At 40.8% G+C, this 21932-nt stretch overlaps 1 protein-coding gene across 2 annotated transcripts in view; it reads right to left on the reverse strand.

Moving 5' to 3' along the window:
- Positions 1-505: 505 nt before the first annotated feature.
- The window catches only part of LOC141144389 (villin-1-like), a 165766-nt gene continuing 144339 nt past the window's right edge, over positions 506-21932 (reverse strand). For both annotated transcript variants that reach the window (XM_073630035.1, XM_073630036.1), the window contains exons 16-20: positions 21505-21649; positions 19049-19237; positions 13825-13893; positions 9898-10182; positions 506-2051 (exon numbers count right to left, since the gene is read on the reverse strand). In XM_073630035.1, the coding sequence (XP_073486136.1) occupies positions 1938-2051; positions 9898-10182; positions 13825-13893; positions 19049-19237; positions 21505-21649 (802 nt within the window). In that variant the 3' untranslated portion in view covers positions 506-1937. The remainder of the gene's footprint in view (positions 2052-9897; positions 10183-13824; positions 13894-19048; positions 19238-21504; positions 21650-21932) is intronic.

Here is a 21932-nt window from a genome sequence, read left to right on the forward strand (position 1 = left end):
TCCACCTATCTATCGTTTTTTTTTTTTTGGAGTTCATTCACAAACTTTTCTTCTCATGATTATCTACTCACATGTTCTGTGTAATAAGTCCGCCTGTGTCCGATTTCATGGTAAAGAATAACTTATAAAATTCACTGAAGGCGGTTTCCATCTTAATTGTGGGCATTTGAAGACCACAAGCATGTATTTCCTGGATGCGGTGAATGCTGTGCTCCCAGCATTCACCGAGATGTTGTGATGACGCTGTTGCACAATGCATGCTGGGAAGCCTGAGACTAGCTCCCAGTGGACTGTGGGAGGTCTGGGAGAGGCTAGAAACACGCCTACTCCCATGGGAGGAAAACCAGGAAGTGCTAAGAAGATTAGAAAAAAAAAGGTAATTACGGCGATTTAAATTTTTTTACACAGCATGTCAGCACCTAGGCAAGGAAGAGAATGCATAGAGATAATGTTCAAAATTTGGCTGGAACTCCGCTTTAAACAAGAAAGGCAACACAAAACAATGAACTTTTGGAGTGAGTTTAATAGATCACATGAAATGATTAAACAAAACAAATAAAATGCGATTTAAAAATTGCACCTTGGCACATTCTTCTGCTGTATCTTTTCTTCTGCCCCCCTTCAGCAGTGTTAGAGATAATAAACAAGACTACAGCAACTAGGAGAATAACAGAATTTAACATCTTGGCAACGGTTATGTTTATTATTAATAATTCTCTAGAGTTTTAAAAAAAAAAAAAAACAGTGGATGGAAAAAAATGGCACCAGTGTATGTAAATTTTAATTGACAAGCTCTTTTATAATAATTGCTCTGCATATTCGGAATTACAACAAAGGCGGAGTAGGATATATTGGCCCTGGAGACATTGGGATATGTTAGAAACTATTTTCATGAAGGTACATGCTTGCTGTATTTCTATCTCTCTTATTATTTTTCACTACGTTCTCCCAATTTTGCTACAAACTTCTATGTGTCTTGTCGCTATATGAGGTTGCATTCACATCTATGGGTTTTGGTGAGGTAAATAAATCTGCTTGCCTCATCTTTGGTACCTTTCATGGGCATAAATGGAAGCATGCATTAAAAAAAAACCTTTAAAACACACCACAGCTAAATAAATGAGCTGTAAATACAGAGTACAGAAATGGCAAATAAACAGCTAGAATCTAAAATTTATAGGATCTTTCTGCAATAAGGAAAATTGCAAAAAAAAAAATATAGTCTAACAAAAATGTTGAGAATTTTTTTATAAAGCCGCGAATCTGGAAAAATCAGCAGAAATGCTTACTTATAAGCAGGCCCTTTTCTGCTGTATATGGTCCATAAAAATAATCTTTACCAAAATTATTCAAATTTTCTTGCTGTATCAAGAATGCCGTATGAATATATAGACTTTAAAAAAAATCTGATTTTTTTTTGTTTATTTTAGTAAATTGTCTTTTCAAAACTCATATCTTCATGCTCTATTGTATATTGATTTCCTACAGATAATCAAGCATTAAGCTATCTAGGTATATTTATCCTCACAATATAAACAGCTTGGAAATGTGGCCTAGTTGGGAAGGGTTAGCGTGATGTCTTAGGAGGTGGGTCATGATGTAATAGGGGATGTATATATGGAAATATAAAAAATAAGTATGTAAAAATCAGGAAGAGAGAGGGATGGGGCACTACATTGTTGTGGAAATGTCAAGGAAATCAGAAAAAAAGGTCACATTATCTAAGTTTGCAGATAAGCTATCCTGGGGTAAATAGGGTGATAAGAAAAAAACTCCAAAGGTCACAGCTCCTGAAAATCCCTGAATTTTATAGAAACCTAAATAAATACAAATCACAGAGTAGAAAACAGGAATGTGTTCATCTCAACGGATGCATGGATAACTTTGGAAGTGAGATGGTTCTTGACGTCTCCTCATAGATGACAAAGAATACAGATTTAAAACAGGCCATGTTGTTTTTTGATATTTTGTTGCTTCCATTTGGGTAGCTGGCTGAACTGGGCTTTGGGCATCCCAAAAATATTGACAAAGTCACTATCAGTCAAGTACATCTGTTAAAAAGGAACATAAAAAATGAATTTATAATATGGGAAATGTAACTGGCCTTTATGTTAGCATGCATGTAACATTATTTTATATTAAAAGTCAAAATAGCTGTTAACCATTCCAAATGCTGATCAATAAACAAATAATCTTTTCTGTCCCTTAATGTACTAAAGTTTCAGTTTGCTGGTGAAAGAGCTGGTCCCCTGAGTGCTGTCCTCGCCTTGCTGATTTAGGTTGGCCCCGTAGGACCATGCGAGTGCTCTCCCGGCCAGCTGTGTGCGTCCAGCCAAACACACGGCCTATTGCAAGCCACTTCCTTGCTCCTATCTAATGGAGGGACAGCAGCTTGCACCTAAGTGGTCTTTGTTACTGAGACTCAGTGAGCACGCTCCCTGACAGGAAGTTCAGGGAAGCTGTGCCAATGGACCTGGATTAAAAACAAATGCTGGTGCCCACATAATCCCCAATACATAATTTGCTGTATGTTCACTGGGCTGTTTAAAATGTATTCTTTAATAAGCCTGGAACCATTTAATACTACTTTAATTTGTATTGTGACACTTTTTCTAAAAGCAATATTTTCTAACTTGGGTTTATTTCATTTACCTCAATGATTTAAGTTTGATGTGACTCGCGCCCCCGTTCTCCGTTTCGGGGCCAAATTTTTGCCTGGATTTGGCTCTAAAATGGAGCCAAAGACGCACAGGACTGCGCAAGCCCCTCCGCAGCCGCAATGGAGATGTGTGAACCAGCTCCTTAGAGAGCCGGTCACAGTCTCCCGTCATGCAAATTGGATGCAGAGAAATCCGCATCCAATTCGCATAGGTGTGAACCCAGCCTTAAAGAATTGGCTGCGTCACCGCTATTGACAAATTTTTTTCTCTATCCCTCTCCGAACGACAGCATCCTGCTGGACACAGACCTCTTCTTTGACATGTTTCACCATAACATAGGACTTCATTGTAGAGAGAGGGAGGAGTCTGTGTCTGGTGGGATGCTGTGGCCTTCAGAGTAATAAGGCCTGTTTAAAAAAAAAAAAAGGAAATCCCTTTATGTTTTCTATCTCTCGATATTAAGAGGGCATTTGACACAGTATCCTGGCAATATATGCAATATTCATTACAAAAATGGGGTTTTGGACCCCACTTTTTAACATGGATCAAAGCATTATATAATAAACCCAAAGCCTATATAAAATATGCTGGATACAAATCTGAAGCCTTTAATATCGAAAGAGGTACCCGACAGGGTTGCCCATTATCTCCCTTATTATTTGCCCTTATACTCGAACCCATGGCCCAATATATCAGAACAAACCAAACTATAACTGGCATTGAAGTAGGAGGTATTACACACAAATTATGTATATTTGCAGACGATATATTACTTTTTCTATCATCACCACAGGTCTCTGGTCCTAACTTAATACCAGCTCTTGATGGATTTGCATCCCTATCCAGCCTTATGATTAATCCTAAGAAATGCCTAGTGCTTAATATTTCACTCACAAACATGGAATTGATCCCGGCTAGGGCTGCACTCCCATTCACATGGGCAGAAAAATCAATCCCATATCTTGGAATTCATTTAACAGCCTCTCATTCTGACTTATTCTCAACCAATTATCCTCCTGTATTAAGACAGATCACAAATCTAATAAAACAATGGTCGCAACTTCCTTTATCCTGGATGGGGAAGATTAATGCAATCAAAATGACTATTCTACCCAAATTGCTTTATCTATTCAGAGTCCTCCCTATTCCAATTCCTTCCTATTTTTTGAGAATAGTACAAAAAAGAGCAACTTCATTTATATGGGGCTCTTCTAAACCACGTATACCTATACACACACTACATCTTCCCAAAAATAAAGGAGGCCTGGGATACCCTAATTTTACTAACTACTACAGAGCGGCACATTTGGCCAGTCTGTCCAAATACCATGCAAAACAGGAAATCCCATTATGGGTATTTATAGAGGCTTCAGAAAATGACCCTCTATTAATATCAAATTTATTATGGCTTGATCCTAAAGACCGCTTTAAAATTCATAATCCCATAACTAAACACTTCTTATCTCTCTGGGATAAACTAAAAACCAAATATCAGTTACAATCTCCACACAATCCTCTCCTTTCTTTTATCAGAAATCCGGCCTTTTATCCGGCATGGATCTACCCAAATTCTTTTAAAGCTTGGACAACATCAGGCATTCAGACACTAAATGACTTCATAGCATCTAAATCATTCCTTTCATTCCCATCGCTTAGAGAAAAATATGATCTACCAAACTCTGAGATATTTAGATATCTCCAAATCAAAAATTTCTATACACCATTCCTAAAGGAGGATACACCATTATCCCAATTATCCATTTTTGAATCAATCTGTACAAAAGATCCATTTGCTAAAGGTACAATTTCATCAATTTATAATCAATTATATGGAGTAGCAAATCTTAATAGACCCTCTTACGTTCAGAGGTGGGAGGAGGACCTGGGACGAACTTTAGAAGACACGGACTGGTCTAACATATGGCTCACATCTAAGTCATCTTCACCCAACATCTTAGCACTGGAGACAAATTATAAAGTCCTAACTCGCTGGTACCTTGTACCCGCTAGAGTGGCAAAATATTCACCTAATACCTCAGCTCTTTGTTTTCGAGGATGCCCAGAAATAGGCACATATTTACACATATGGTGGACGTGCCCAGTAATCCAAACCTTCTGGAAGGAAGTCTTCGTGATTGCATCTAAAATATTTAAAAAAATAATACAACCAGATCCATATTTAACTTTACTTAATCTAAAACCGGAATGGTTAACACTCTCTCAATTCAAACTTATGATCCAACTAATAACGGCTGCAAAACAAACAGTGGCCAAGGCATGGAAATCTCCTACATTGGTACTAGCAGAAACAATTCACAGAATGAATAATACAATGTCCCATGCTAAGATGGTAGCCATCGATCAAAATCAAATTCCAAAATTTGAAAAACTTTGGCATCCTTGGATAAAACAACAGTTCCTGTCAAACTTCAATGACTCTGTCCTGTTGCAATGGTAACAGATTAAATGACTTACAGAGACACCCATTCTAAGGCTTCAAAGAGAACTAAAAAGAATAATAAACTGATGAGCGGGACAACCTTGTGGACCATACCTCTACCTTTCAACCCTTTTTCTTCTTTCTCTTTCCTTTTCTCTACCTTACGATTAAAGCTCATTATCAGAATTTATTTGACCTATATACACTCTACTTGTAAACAATATGTATAGTAGGTATAAATCATTTAAATACCTACAAAAGTAACTAAGGAAATGATATATATCTTTAATTTAGGTTTATGTGAACCCAATGTTTAATATTTAAAATTTCATGATATTTACCTATATAAACCCTACTGTAAAACAATGAGCTTACTTTATAGATCCTTGTAAACTTACTTTATGTATCTTTATAACATTGTATACTCAATAAACTTCTTTTGACAAGGAAAAAAAAAAAAAAGGTAATAGTGGCAATGTGGCCCATTCTTTCGATATTTGGTGAATATTGTTCAGGGGTCGACTGTTTTACAGTGGGCCTGAGCACCCGCAGCTGGTTCAAGTCAGCCTGGAAGCAGAGCCATTATCTTGTTTGTCTATGATTAGGGCTGGTTTACACTTGCTTCAAAATATGGCTTTGGACACACTTTTTTAAAGCTCTCTGAATGCCAGTCAAAGCCTCTGTCACTAAATAAAATTGTTTGCTTATAGTCCTGTTTACACCTTGCGTCTGCTTTGCTTCGCTTCAAAAATTATACCCCATGTTGCTTTAGTGGTGCTTCAATGCCTCCATAGAAGTCTGAGACAAAGCTCGCTTGAAACACCTGAGGCTTTTGAGAGGCTTTAATTCAGCTTTAGCTTCACTTTGTTTGGGGAAATTGCAGGTATGAGATATCCACACACACAGGGCATCTGCCAAGCTTTATTAAGGGCCAGTTCACACCACATGCAGTCCAGTGCGTTTTTTTCTGCATCAAAAATGCATGGAAAGTAGGTTATATGGTTTCCAATGGCATAGTTCACACCAGTGCTTGCAGTTCCAGTGCGTTCCAGAAAAATAAACTAGTACATGTTGCATTTTTCCTGCACTGGAATCTACTGAAACGCAGTAAAATGCATAAAAATGCACTGGAATGCACATGTCCTTATGTAAGGTTAAGAAAAAAGAAAGGGGGGGGGGGGGAAGCACTGGACTGCATCAAAAACGCACTGGAAAACGTCAAAAACACGCATCAAAAACGCATTCAGAAAAACATCTAGAACGCATCCGGACTGCGTTTCTATGGTGTGAACTGGCCCTTAAAGTGAAGTTCCATTCATGGAAATTTTTTTTTTTTACTCACCTTTTCTTGTGTGTTGCTAGGGGGTCCCTCATAATCTGCCTCTTCATCTCCACAGCACCTGGCGTGATTTCACTCGGAGCCCATGCTCGCTAGTGCTCCTGGGAGATGTCTGTCATCATTTCCCAGGAGTCACTGGGCAGCGCCGAGGGCATGTTATCGCGTTACGTTGTCATAACAACGGGGCGGGACGTTCCTCCGTTGCCGCCCGTTGTTATGGCAATGTTACAAACAATCAGCGCTACAGCCGCCGCTAAATCGTGCATGCGCGAGATCAAGAGGTGCATGCTGGGTAACCACATTAAAGTATTGGTAAGCTGCATCATATTGTGTGTTTTTTTCAGATACTACTTTAAATCGGTATCTAAAAACAAACATTTATTCAATTGAAGCTTACCAATTCTTGGATGTGGTGGCTGCATTAGTTTTCTTTTTGAAGTCTTTTCCTTTATTTTCACCTATTGTTTGTTTTTTTGTTTTTGCGGTCTGTTGGCGCTGTGATTGAAAATGGATGGACATCGCGGGATACTTTTTTTTTAAATAACTGAATTGTCAAAAACTAAGTGTCCCTAAGTATCCATCCATCTTTAATCACAGCGCCGACAGACCGATAAAATAAAAAACGGAAAAACTCTGCCCCAATGGGAGGCATCCCTGCGACTGCAGACTTTTTCGCAACGACAGCTCTTATATATCCAAGACTTGGGCCACCCGGTGATGTAAACGGGTGACCACGCTCCCCTCTGTCACATGATGTCAGAAGGGGTGGGGTCACTCGGTTACGTCAACGGATGGCCCCGACCTTGGATATATAAAAGCTGTCATCGCGAAAAAAGGCTGCAGTCGGCGGGACGCCTTCCATTGAGGCAGAGTTTTTCCGGGTTTTTTCGGTCCGTCGGAGCTGTGATAGAAGATGGATTTACATTGGAACACTTTTTTTTTTTAAAATAACGGAATTGTCAAAAACTGTCTGCCATTTTTAATTTTTTTACACTTTTTTGGGTGAATGAGTATGGGTACAATGTACCCGATACCCATTCACATAGGGGGGGATCTGGGGGCCCCCTTGTTAAAGGGGGCTTCCAGATTCCGCAGACCCCCACAACCACTGGGCAAGGGTTGTGGGGATGAGGCCCCTGTCCCCTTCAACATGGGGACAAGGTGTTTTGGGGGGACCCCAAAGCGCCCTCCCCATGTTGAGGGCATGTGGCCTGGTATGGTTCAGGGGGGGCACTCTCTCTTCCCCCCCACCCCTTTCCTGCGGTCTGCCAGGTTGCATGCTCAGATAGGGGTTTGGTATGGATGGCCCCCACGCCATTTTTTTTCTAATTTTGGCGTGGGGTTCCCCTGAAGGGCCTGTTAATGGACTGGGGAGGGAACCCACGCCATTTTTTTCAATGATTTTTATGTGTATTACCAGGATCCGGCAATACATTACAGCCGCAAGCAGTTTTGAATGACATTTTTTCCTTTAGAAATGTAATTTTGCTGCTCTCATTCATTACACTATGTACGGCCGCTATCTAAGCAACCTTACATAGTGTGGGACGTGGACTTAGCCCCCTGAGCCATGATTGGCCAAAGGCACCCTGCTTCCAGATTCCGCAGACCCCCACAACCACTGGGCAAGGGTTTTGGGGATGAGGCCCCTGTCCCCGTCAACATGGGGACAAGGTGTTTTGGGGGGACCCCAAAGCACCCTCCCCATGTTGAGGGCATGTGGCCTGGTATGGTTCAGGGGGGGCACTCTCTCTTTCCCCCACCCTTTTCCTGCGGTCTGCCAGGTTGCATGCTCAGATAGGGGTTTGGTATGGATGGCCCCTACGCCATTAATATCCATACCAGACCTGAAGGGCCTGGTATGGATTTTGGGGGGACCCCCACGCAATTTTTTTAAAAAATTTTGGTTCGGGGTTCCTCTTAATATTCATACCAGACCCAAGGCCTGGTAATGGACTGGGGGAGGGGAACCCATGCCATCTTTTTCAGTTTTATCCATATTGCCGAGACCCGACAATTCATTACAGCCGTGATCAGTTTTAAATGACTTTTTTTCCTTTAGAAATGAAATTTTGCTGTGGTAGTGTTCTAAACATGGGAAAACTGTGACACTTTACAGGTATACTATAGACACCCCCCAGGCACGATATTTAAAGGAATATTTCATTTTTATTGCATTATGAAAATCACTGCTCCCTAAAAAACGGACGTTTTTAAAACCTTTTTTTTTTGCATTGATAGCCCCTGGGGCAGGACCCGGGTGCCCAAACACTTTTTATGACAATAACTTGCATTAAGCCTTCAGAATGAGCACTTTTGATTTTTCATGTTAATGTCCCATAGACTTTAACGGTGTTCCGCGGCTTACGAATTTGCCGCGAATACTGTGTAATGTTCGTTGTTCACCCCAAACTTATGCTTGGGTCGAACTGTTCGCCCATCCCTAGTCATGAGGATAAACACTACAGTTTTGGTTACTGAAGCCCCCCGATTCACTCGTGAAGACTGAGGCAAAGAATAAATTCAATACCTTTGCCATCTCACCATCCTTTGTAACCATATTCCCGACCTCATTTTTTATGGGGCCAATATGGTTTGTCCTCCCTCTTTTACAGCTTATACACTTAAAGAATTTCTTGTGTTGTTTTTTTTTTTGCTTTCCTCCGCTATATGTCTTTCATGTTCTATCTTAGCCGTTAAGATGTAAAAAGACAGGGTATTTTCATGTTCAGCCTCCCCCCTGCATTTGCTCACCTTTCCTTCACTCTCCCATCACATCAATGCCAGGAATGAACAAAAATGGCAGTATTGTGATCATGAGACTCATTCTCTACCTTTCATGCAAAACCACCTGAACATACTCATTGACCCAGTAATGACACATGGGGTAGGGAGAGTGTCCAGAGCCCTGAGTGAGGTTCATCTGGTCCTACACAGGGATTCTTGATCTTATTTCTGGGGGTGGGGAAGGTAAGTATAAGAAGCGGCAGGGGTTTCCTTTAAAGTAAATCTGAAAAAAATCTAAGACTTATGCCTCATAAACATGATGAGTTTATCGGACAAATGGCCGCCCGTTTTTTGTTGCATGCTAGTCTCCATATCGAAAATTAAGAGTTTACTAAAGTTTTGAATTCTTGTACAACAGAATAAAAATTTAGAAGTGATGTATTGTATTGTATTTTCAGATAAAGTCTGTACTGATTAAATGAAAATCGTACGATCTGGTATGGTACGAAAAAAAACATTTTCGTGTTTGTCCCTTCGGATAATATCGGATGAACTGTGGTGATCGGCTCCCTAAATTTTCTAGATTTTCTGATTGTGTGTACGGGCCTGTGGAAGTTGTCTTTAAAGTGAACCTGTTGCATTGCCTGAATGGCAGGTTAACATTAAGTATGATCATTACACAACTGCCCTTAAATAGCTGTTTATTTTCCTTTTGACCAAATTGTACTCACCTCTTTTTTTGTAGGGTCTACTCCATCAGGCAGGTCCTCAGGATTTTTGTTAATGAGTAGCTCTTTGTTGAATACATTGTTTCCATTGCTTTGTGGGAAAGCCTCTGCTATAGAGTTGCTGTTGCTGGGGGTGCCATTGTTGGCGGTGTGGTTACCATTGCTGATTGGCAGATTTCCATTCCTGTGTGGCTGATACACTGTGGCTGCCACATTGCTGTTCTCTTTTTTTGCTGGAGCGCTGACCTTACTCGAGCTGTTCGCATTTATGTTTGTGTTTTGCAAGTCCTGGAGAAATGAAATAAAGTTATAAATGTGTATTAATGTTTGATAAAAGCATTTGTTTGTATGCTTACTATGTATAGTATATAGTTGAAGGCAGCTATATTTGTTCATTACAAAACACAGGCTCTGCTTTCTGCATTGCGCATTACGCAATAGTTACTGCTTCATTTCATGGTGCAAGTCAATAGGCCCATTCACACCATAGCACAGTGCATTGAGGTGCATTGCATTGGACAGCTAATTCATTTTGAATGGCTATCAATACATCTTAATGCACAAAAATAGAGGTGCATGCTTTTTTCAGTGCAGGGAAACAGAATTCAGAAAGCATAAGCATTTGTGCTTTAAAAAAACAGGAATAAAGATAAATGGGGAAGCAGAAAAACTAAATAGTTTCCTCTATTACAGATGTAGCGCTACCCCCCTAGGGCTGCCTGACTTCACTGCCCATGACACCACAGTCCACTTCACTGGCTCTGCACCCATCCCAGACTGCATGCTCCCAGTCCTCCCGACTGTGCATGTCACTCACCAGGCCTCCTGGCTGCAACAAGTGATTCATTACTGAAGACTTGCCTGGCAGTATTAGCTCCTGCTGCCCTCCTGTTCCTCCTGTGCCTCCTGTCCAGAACCTTCACGTTGTCTTGAAAGGCTCCGTCCTGCACCTGAGCTCCAGGCCCAAGGTCAGCCCCCCCCAGACTGGGAGCTCCCTCAAAGGCCCCGATAGCCTAGTACTCCATCTCCAGTTCTTCCACCCAACAACTCCTACCCAGCTTGGCTGACCCTGGGTATTTAACTGCTTGCCGACCTCCGGCCGTCAATTGACGGCCAGGCGGCGCAGCTCTCGTTGCGGGCGGACGTCATATGACGTCCTCGCTTTCCTAGGCCACCAGGGGGCACGCGCGCGCCGCCGCCGGCGATCGTGCGCGCCCGCCGTGTCACTAGGCACCCGGTGCGCGTGCCCGGCGGCCGCGATGTCCGCCGGGCACCCGCGATTACCGGTAACACAGCAGGACCATGGATCTGTGTGTGTAAACACACAGATCCACGGTCCTGTCAGAGGAGAGGAGACCGATGATGTGTTCCCAGTACAGCGGAACACCGATCGGTCTCCTCCCCTAGTGAGTCCCCACCCCCTACAGTTAGAATCACTCCCTAGCAACACAGTTAACCCCTCGATCACCACCTAGTGTTAACCCCTTCACTGCCTGTCACATTTATACAGTAATCAATGCATTTTTATAGCACGGATCGCTGTATAAATGTGAATGGTCCCAAATATGTGTCAAAAGTGTCCGATGTGTCCGCCGCAATATCGCAGTCACGATAAAAATCGCAGATCGCCGCCATTACCAGTAAAAAAATTTTAAAAAATAAAAATGTTATAAAACTATCCCCTATTTTGTAGACGCTATAACTTTTGCGCAAACCAATCTATATACGCTTATTGCGATTTTTTTTTTACCAAAAATATGTACAAGAATACATATCGGCCTAAACTGAGAAAAAATTTGTTTCAAAGAAAAAAAAATTGGATATTTATTATCGCAAAAGGTAAAAATTATTGTGTTTTTTTTTAAACTTGTCACTCTTCTTTTGTTTATAGCGCAAAAAATAAAAACCGCAGAGGTGATCAAATACCACTAAAAGAAAGCTCTATTTGTGGGGAAAAAATGATAACAATTTAATTTGGGTACAGTGTTGTATGACCGCGCAATTGTCATTCAAAGTGCGACAGCGCTGAAAGCTGAAAAATGGCTTGGGCAGGAAGGGGGCGAAAATGCCCAGTATTGAGGTGGTTAAGGAGGCCTGCCCCCTGCCAATCCAGGTAGGGGATTGGTCAGCGCTCCTTAGAACACCACAGGCAGCTCCACCTCTCCTCTCCTTCTAGAATACTTTAGAAGAAAGAGGGAGGTCTCAGTGACACTGCCTGTGAGTCACCAGCTGCTGCTCTCAGCCACACCCAGCCCACACAAACCAAAACAAACAGGCCTGGCTGTCGGCCAGGCCTGCCTAAATTTACCTACTCTTCAAAACAAAAACCCTATTCTAGCACCTACCTAGGTAGTGGGCGCTTCACAGATATACTTTAACATACGAAGTGACCCTGTGCTGGCAGGGTCACTTTAACCCTTTAGTTGCCAATGATATGTCCCACACTATTTGGCATTGAAAGGTTTAAAGGATAAGTTCACTTTTTTAAAAAAAATAATAAATGCACTTTTTTTGCAGGAAAAAAAATGTGCATTAATTTATTTTTTTTTTTTTGCAGGAGCCTGGAAAGCATTGCACCAGCGATCAGCAGATCGCTGATGTCATGCAGGTCTCCTGCACACTGTCAGTGTATCTGCTTCCCCATACATCCCGTACGAGTAAGCTGATACTCCCTGCTTCCTGACAGGAAGACTTGAACTACCACAGTGCTCCACAGCGCCGTAGTAGTTCATTGAGAACCACAAGCCAACAAGGATGTCGGAGCTTGACGTTCATTCACACCCAGAGCTGTGTGTCTGAATAATGCAGCTGTGTGGGCAGTGTTTATAAACAGTGACAGCTAGTATGGGAAACTTCTCCCCTTACTGCTGCCATAGGGAGGGGGGGGGGAGGGGGGGGGCTGCAACACTGGGAACATGTTACATGTTCCAAAAGGTGAACTTATCCTTTAAGAGAAGCTCTTGGCAGTGTTTGAAGATGTGAGCTTGTTTTAAAATTGTTTCTTGCTGCAATTTAGATGTGATATTTTCCTATTCTTTCCCTTTAAAGGAAATACGCAGCAATGTTTCCATATTTTTAATTTTATTATGGCCTGGACAAATAAAATTAAAAAAAACTCTACAAAAATGTAGGTGAATATTACATAATAAAATTATGTAGTCTTCTTCTATGCAGCCAGCAGGTGGAGGGCTAGATGTCTTTTTACATGATTAGCCCTACTGAAACCAACTTGTTTCAAACTACTGAACTCAGTGAGCCATCACAACAGTAGCTCATTCATGTCTCATTCATGGCCAAATTGGAGGTGTCAAACAGAGCCTCAAAGCAAGCTTTGTCTGCTGTGCTGTCTATTTTACTAACCCATAGCATTTGTGTGCCATTTCTTGCCAAAATGTAAAGTCTGGTCATATAATGCTCTGCCACGTTTTATGATAAATGTTGTATTTACAGTTGTCTCTGCAGGCTACGTCAAATGGAAAAAAAATTAAAAAAAACAGATTTCCTCATGGCAGGTAACTCAAGATTTCACCACACTTTTTAAAGCTCATTTTATTGGCCTGATGCTTCTGGGCTTTTATAGAGGATGCGGGGTGAAATATGAATATGGCACTTGTATTAAAATGTTAGCGTTTAAACATTTAATTTTCTTTAAAGGCAAAAATATTCACAACGTTTGCCAAGTGTCTTCTTACTTGAAATTCAGCCTAAGTGCAACCATCTTTAAAAAGAATCTCTAGTGTCCCCGCAAGAAACATTCTGCTATGGTATAAGGGATTTCAACAGAGCGCACTAACACCACACATTTCCACATCTAATTGCTACGTAAAATCTGTATAAAATTTCAATATGTTTTAGCCTGCTCTACAACATTGTAATGTTTATTCACATGTGACATGACCTTCAAATTTCGTGGAGTTCCAGCAGACTTACCACACTTATCTGTGAGATAGCTGACACATCACCCAAGTTCTTCTTCATATCTTCATATGACAAATCAGACTGATGAAAAATAGACCAATATAAAATCAGACAAACATATAAATTATATGTCGAAAAATAATTTTTCTGAAGAGAAAACCCCTGGTTTACGCACCCCGGATCAAAAAATACCAAATGAATAAATTAAATAATAATGATGAAGATATATACACACACACACACACACACACCACTCATGAATCACAACTGTGTGTATCAAATAATGATAATAATAAAGTCCATAAAATCACCACCACATTCTTCAAGCCAAGTGAAAGTGGAGTATTCTTAATTGCTGTGAGGAATAAGTGCCATCTTCCACTAGTAATTAGGCAAACATCCTACTCACCAGACCACGGTGATACCCATTACAGGTTGTCAAATGAGCATGGGTATATGTGAAGATGTATCCTCCAGTAATACGGCCCCCAAACAGTAAGTCTGCCAAAGATAGCATTAAAATAAATCAAAATGAACACAGGGCCTGACTGCCTTTTTGAGTGAGCTATCCTTACCTTCCCTATCGGAATCCCATATTTCCCTAATGGACTGAGACATACAGGTCTCTGAGGTTCTCCAGTGTATTAAGGAACCGAAAGTGGGCAAAAGACCAGGTCCGGATGGTTTCACTGCTTTGTATTATCAAAAATTTGCAGAGGTTCTCGCCCCACACCTAGCGGCTATGTACAATTCGGTCAAGGGGGGTCATCCATTTACACCAGACTTGCTGACTGCCAACATAGTGATGATCTCTAAGCCAGACAAGGATCATTCTTCCTGGGCAAATTTTCGGCCAATCTCTTTAATTAACATTGACATGAAGATATTGACAAAAATTCTGGCCAACCGTTTGAATTCCTTTCTACTGCGCCTGATAAAAAAAGATCAGGTGGGTTTTGTCCCCCGCAGGCAGGCAGGTGATGCCATTAGACGACTCCTTCAAATCCAACATATAGCACATGAAAGGTCCCTGGAGACAATGTTTCTTTCCTTAGATGTTAACAAGGCTTTCGATACTTTATCTTGGCCCTATTTGACACAGGTCCTCACACATTATGGTTTTGGCACCTCCTTTCTGAGTTGGGTCTCAGCCATATATCACTCCCCTCAAGCTAAAGTGCCTTATTATGGATATGAATCACCTACTTTCCCTATTAAGAGAGGAACCCGCCAGGGATGCCCACTCTCCCCACTTCTATTTATACTAGCACTTGAACCCCTGGCGGAGGCCATACGCTCTCACTCAGATATATCAGGAGTGGATATAGCAGGGACTGCGCACAAATTGTCTCTGTTTGCGGATGACATTTTATTAACCATTTCTAAACCCAGAATCTCCCTCCCCAATTTATTCTCTCTCAGACTCCTTCGCCTCGTTATCGGGCCTTTCAGTTAATCTGGCAAAATCTAAAGCAATGTCTATCAACCTTCGGGCCCCGGAATTAGAATCCCTACAATCGGCATTTTCATTTCAGTGCTAACCTCACTACCCTATTTGGGTATTAAACTTACACCGAGGTACTCGGGATTATACCAAGCCAATTTTCCGCCGCTTTTCCGAAAGCTGGAGGCTCTGCTTGCCTCTTGGTCCACACTTCCGATCTCTTGGTTCGGCAGAATAGCGACGGTACGCATGATATACCTCCCTAAATTGCTCTATTATTTTAGAGTTCTGCCAGTCCAAGTGCCCCCCCATATCATTCGAATACATCAATGTAAAATTATGCAGTTTATATGGGGCCCTAAGAGACCCAGGATCAAGAGACAAGTGCTTTACGCGCGCAGGGTCAATGGTGGCCTTTCAGTTCCTAATTTGCAAGCATATTATACAGCTGCGGGTATCGCCCCATTATCTCACCTTCATGAAAAGCAACAAATGCCACTATGGGCCACCATTGATTTAGTCAACGCACACCCAACGCCTCTAGCTTCTCTTCCTTGGCTTCCTAAAACACATCGCCCCCATACCATAGGTCCCTGTCTAACTCACTCCCTTAAACTGTGGGATGTGGTTAAATACTCAGCAGGCCTAATTTCTCCTCATCTCCCACTACTTCGTCTCCTCCACTGCCCTTTATTTAAACCAGGTTGTGATAATCCACTGCAGTTTAAATGGTGGTCCGATAATGGTTTCACAGATGTTCACTCGTTATTCACCCCAACCAAGATCATCTCTTTCGCGGCTTTACGTTCCTCACACGATATCCTCCTTAGGGAGCATTATAGTTACCTACAAATTAGACATTTTCTCCAACAGCTTACAAAATCCCATTCTGCCCCCTTTACCATGACCCAATTTGAAAGCCTTTGTAGATCGCGCCCCCAATCCTCGGATTTGATTTCCCTAATATATATCGCTATAATTGAGTCTAAGACACCACCATTGAGACCCTACCATCTCCAATGGGAGGCCGAGCTTGGGAAACAATTAGACCCGGAGGATTGGCAAAGCATGACTAAATGCTCTAAGAATGTTCTCTTTTTGGAGAACGCTTACAAAGTCTTCTATAGACGATATTATACCCCAGATAGATTAGCAAGCTTCATTCCAGCCTATTCCCCTCTTTGTTTTCGTGGGTGTTCACAGGAGGGCACGATGGCGCATATTTGGTGGACCTGTCCCAGGGTTTGCAGACTATGGGTCAGAGTATATGCACTACTACGCAATCTTTTTAATACCACTATAAAGCGGGACCCTTTTGAAGCCCTTTTATGGAAACCGATTACAGAACTTCTTCATCCTGAACGTCAACTAGCAGCACATATTTTCACTGCAACTAAATTGACCATAGCAAGGGCCTGGAAAACTCCGAACCTTAGTTTTGAAGCAGTTAAAAACAGTGTGAATGATATCATGGTAAACGAGAAACTTACGGCCATATTGTTGGACACACATGACAAGTTCCTCAGGATATGGCAACCCTGGGTGACTTATAACCGCCCATCAAGATTTGACCTAACGCTCCTTTCCCTATAATGAGCCTCCGTTCCCCCCACCCCAGGGTCCTTCCTACCCTTCTTTCTACCCCCTTCTTCTCCCACTTTCATTTTCTCTCTCCTCCTCATTCAGGCCCTCAGGCTTAATTCTGCAGAGATTGGATATTTAATATAACATACGAAATATCACATGCAGAAGTATATTCTCCTCTTTGAAGTTATTCAATTTAAGCTGATTTTATTTTTGGTTCTTTTTGTTCCTCATTTTTTTTTTTGCATGTAACGTTACATATTGCAACAACATCTTGCTATGTATTTTTTTAGTTATTCATGTGCGTTTGCAAAGATACTACTTCGTGTTGGTTCTATATCTTACGCCAGTAAACGCAAGATGAGGATATGCCTTGGTATGTCGCCTGGCCTCGGCTTAGAGTCGCCTGAGACCAGGCTTAAATTTTTAAACTTTAGCTCTAATGGCCGGTTACCGGCAGCCATGTACCTGTTCATTTATGATGTATCCATCACTGTTTTGTACTTTTCTGTTGATATATTTTCAATAAAAACCTTTGTACAAAAAAAAAATAAATAAATCAAAAGGAGAAGAGAAGACTCCTTGTAGTGTTATATGTAACAAATTTATTCCATAAAACATGTAGCACTTACAGTTCAGTAAACTTAGATCAGCCCATAAAAATGAGCAGGCACGCTGATTGCGTTCCATCTGCGCTCCAGATAGATGGCGGAAGTGACGTGTCATGCACTAACCGACCCTCTAAATTTGTTACATATTACACTATGAGGAGTCTTCTCTTCTCCTTTTGATTTATGTTAACACTATCATTGGCGGACTTACCATTTGGGGGCCGTATTACTGGAGTATACATCTTCACATATACCCATGCTCATTTGACTACCTGTAATGGGCGTCACGGTGGTCTGGTGAGTAGGATGTTTGCCCAATTACCGGTGGAAGATGGCACTTATTCCTCACAGCAATTAAGAATACTCCACTTTCACTTGGATTGAAGAATTTGGTGTTTTTTTTTTTACTTTATTATTATCATTATTTGATACACACAGTTGTGATTCATGAGCACGGTATGCAATTTATATATTAGTTTCATGTTTTATATAAATGATATGCCCCCCATTTAGGAGATTTGAAAAACAGTTTGTATTTCAACAGTGTACGTGGCAAGGAACAAAGATGGAGTCAGTGAGCTGATTTACCCCAAGTCTTATTGTATCTAATGGAAAATCCAACAGTGGTGACTGCCCCACAATCATTTATTGGTTCTCATCCCACCCACATTTTAGGTTTCTTCTACTTCTGGTATATGCTTAATGATGCATAACAAATTAAAAAATTCAGTCTTAGCTGTTTTCAGACACCTTGCTTGTGACAGATTTATTGTATATTAACAGTCTTATGCCCCATACACACGGTCGGATTTTCCGATGGAAAATGTCCGATCGGAGCGTGTTGTCGGAAATTCCGACCGTGTGTGGGCTCCATCGGACATTTTCCATCGGATTTTCTGACACACAAAGTTTGAGAGCAGGATATAAAATTTTCCGACAACAAAATCCATTGTCAGAAATTCCGATCGTGTGTACACAAATCCGACGGACAAAGTGCCACGCATGCTCAGAATAAATAAAGAGATGAAAGCTATTGGCCACTGCCCCGTTTATAGTCCCGACGTACGTGTTTTACATCACCGCGTTTAGAACGATCGGATTTTCCGACAACTTTGTGTGACCGTGTGTATGCAAGACAAGTTTGAGCCAACATCCGTCAGAAAAAATCCTAGGATTTTGTTGTCGGAATGTCCGAACAAAGTCCGACCGTGTGTACGGGGCATTATTGTGGTTATAAATTGTGTGAGCAAATGTATGATCTACCAGGAGAACTCTGTATTTGTATACACGTTTGTATGTATGTACCTTGAAATGTTTCTTGAATAAAAAAATTATTTGACAAAAAAAATTAAAATATTGAACAGGAATAGTGGAACCCTGGTGTAATGGCCAAGAAAGGAGTGCAGACCTGAAAACTGCAATGTACAGATATTCAGACTGAATTCCCCAGTAGATTTAATAAACCATTAGGACATTTGAATCTTCAGCACCAGTTTATGTACTCTTTTATTATGTCATTATGTATTTTTATATGCTGAGTAACTTCTTCTGATATTATTATATACAAAACAGAAATGGGGCAGATGAGGTTACTTACACTCCACTTATGAGAGTCCCAAGCATCAAACCAGCCAGTAAAAGTTGGGGGTTCATGTCCTTGTTTCACTGTAATTATTGGTGTGGACAGGTCCCGCCCTGCGGGGTGAGATTTCAGATATTCTTTGGCACTGGTAAGTGATTCATTTCTCTCATATTCATTGGAAGATTTACCAATCCAAAGGAAAAGCTGGTAAAAAAGAAAAAAAACAGTAAAATATTCCATTAGGTTATTTCCATAAACCAGTAAGTCATATGATCACAGCTATGAATGTTAATATTGAGTGCCAATTCATTGTCTATTACTGTAATGCAGATATGTTTGAATCAGTCTATGCGCAAATCAAGGCAGAAGCTAAATTACATTGGAACCCTCCACTGCTCTCAAGCAACTTGGCCTTAATTCTCCTACAATTGTACATTGGCAATGGGAAACATGAACTACCATTTGATACCTGGGTACACCTTACTGCTACCTGAGAAGACCAAATTGCTGCTAAATCTAAATAAAATGCTTAACTTTACAAACATACTAAAGTTTCTAATTAACATTTATATTTTGTCAGGTTTTTTTTTTTTTTTTTTTTTTTTTTTTTAGAAAAAGAGTGGCATTATTTTTTTAAAGATATTTTTGGAAAAATTCTACTGTTTTTTTCTTATCATATTATGTGCTACCCACAGATTAATTTACCAGGCTATAAGCTAGTTATTTTTTTTACTTTTATGTATTGTTAGTTTTGTTTGTTCTGTATAACATCATAAAAGCTGTATATGTTTATGCTGAATTTGAATTAGTGTACTAATTTAAATTAAAAAAAAAACTTGTCAGGATAACTAATGTGTCATTTTGGAACAATCTTGACTGACTCCATGGCTAGAGTTGGTTGTGCCATTTATGGACCAGTTAACACCAGATTTTATGCAGGATTCAATTATCACGGCGCCCCATATATGATCTAATTATCCCCAGATCTCATGCATGGTCCCATTATCACTACACCCCCATATACGGTCCAGTTATCACCACATACCCCATGCATTGTCTAGTATAACCAGCATTATTAGAATCAGTTGTAAGCCAGGCTTAACTGTTCAATAAAAAATGGCCAACAGTCGGCCGGTGTGTATTGCAGCCGTTCAGACGAGCATGCTGGAAAACCATCAGCCGACCGGCTGTGCAAAGTAGCAGTGTGTACTAGGCTTAACTAACAACCAACCACAGTCAATTCTCCTGATGTGTTTAATGTCTCCAGTATAGTTAAACAAATTTGTGGCAAACTGAGAGAGAGGCCACCAAATACACATGCATATTATTTGCTCACTTGCAAATACTCACTTGCACAGAGATTTTCCAGCCAAATTAGAAATTTCTACATTAGAAAAGAGCACTGATTCAATAAGATGCAATAGCACTTAAGGCAGGCTAAAGTGACGCCTAAGTAAATATTTAGAGTCATTTTAGCATCCCTTAAAGTGGTTGTATTCACATATACGCAGTGAACTGACTCGCCTCGGGTGATACACAGAGATGAAAAAAATCCTCCTACATAAGTTGTACATGTTTATCTGCAGTCTTCTCTCCTTTATATAAGTTCAAAGTCGAGGATTTATACAGCTTGTCTGAACTGTCAAAGAAAAGGGGGCGGAGAGCTGAAATCACACTCTGCAGAGCTCAATGAGGAGAGGTCTGGGAGCTGATTCGAGGGAAGGGCACCCCCCCTTCACACAGTACACAGGAACAGAGCAGAGGCTGTGAATCAGCTGGAGATTCCTCCCTGTCACCATTTTTCTCTTGGTGTCAGGAACAATTATCAGAAGTGATTCATGTTGATAGCAGAGGAAGGAAGCAGCAGACCGAAATAATTGAGACAAGTACACATTATAGAAGGACATGCTTTGTTCATGTCTGAGGTTATCATGTCTGAGGTTAACAACCACTTTAGGCACTATTTAGCATGTTTTAAGTGGATTATTATACTGTAAGCTTTTATTAGCAGTGAACTCCTAGAGTCCTAGCCCTCCTGTATTGTAACAGCACTGTCTCCCTTTGTATTGTAAAGCACTGTGACTGCACAAACTGTTGGCGCCATATAAATATTGTATAATAATAATTAATAATTTACAGCCAATTAGTGATTCTAACTTTGGAAGCACTCCTTATTGCCCTATAGGGAATCTAGCACCAGCCAATACTTGCCCAGATTCTGTCTCTGTATGACCCTATTACATGACTATTTGTTGTAGAAAACTGACTATGGAATTATTTTATTTTTGATCAACTGTGTATTTAGAGAAAAATATGATTCTGTCCCTTTCCTAACAGTGATGGATGTGAAATGCATACAGTATTTGCATCATAAATCATAATGGCAAGAATGAAAAGGGTTGATCCGAAGAAATATCTGTAGCATGCTGATTAGTGCCCGAGTCTCACTGGGGGCAGAGCATGTCACTTACCTCTTCCCAGGTATCCAGTAACATAATATCATCCTCATCAAGGTCACTCTGAGCAAAGTCTACCACCTCCGTCATGATGAACCGACCCGTCTGATTGGAACACTCAAAGAGGCGGGGCTTATACTGCACCACAGCCTCCTGGAATCTAGACACACCAAACAAAACATTAGGGCTTTGATCAAGTACTAAAAATATATTAGCAACTTGGGGATATTTCCCTTCACTTCCTGTCCTTTAGCCAAAACAGGAAGTGAGAGGAAATTCCTGCAAATTAGGGGAATCCTGCAGGTCACCAGAACTAGCGTCTCCATTGGAAGATTTCCCCTCTATTACTTTTCTGGGGACAACCCAAAATTTTGGATTTTATTTTAATATCACTTTCAATGATAATGGTACACAGGACAAATAGAATGGGAGAATCTTCTTAA

This window comes from Aquarana catesbeiana, linkage group LG05, assembly GCF_042186555.1.
Source record: "Aquarana catesbeiana isolate 2022-GZ linkage group LG05, ASM4218655v1, whole genome shotgun sequence".
Taxonomy (NCBI): Eukaryota; Metazoa; Chordata; class Amphibia; order Anura; family Ranidae; genus Aquarana; species Aquarana catesbeiana.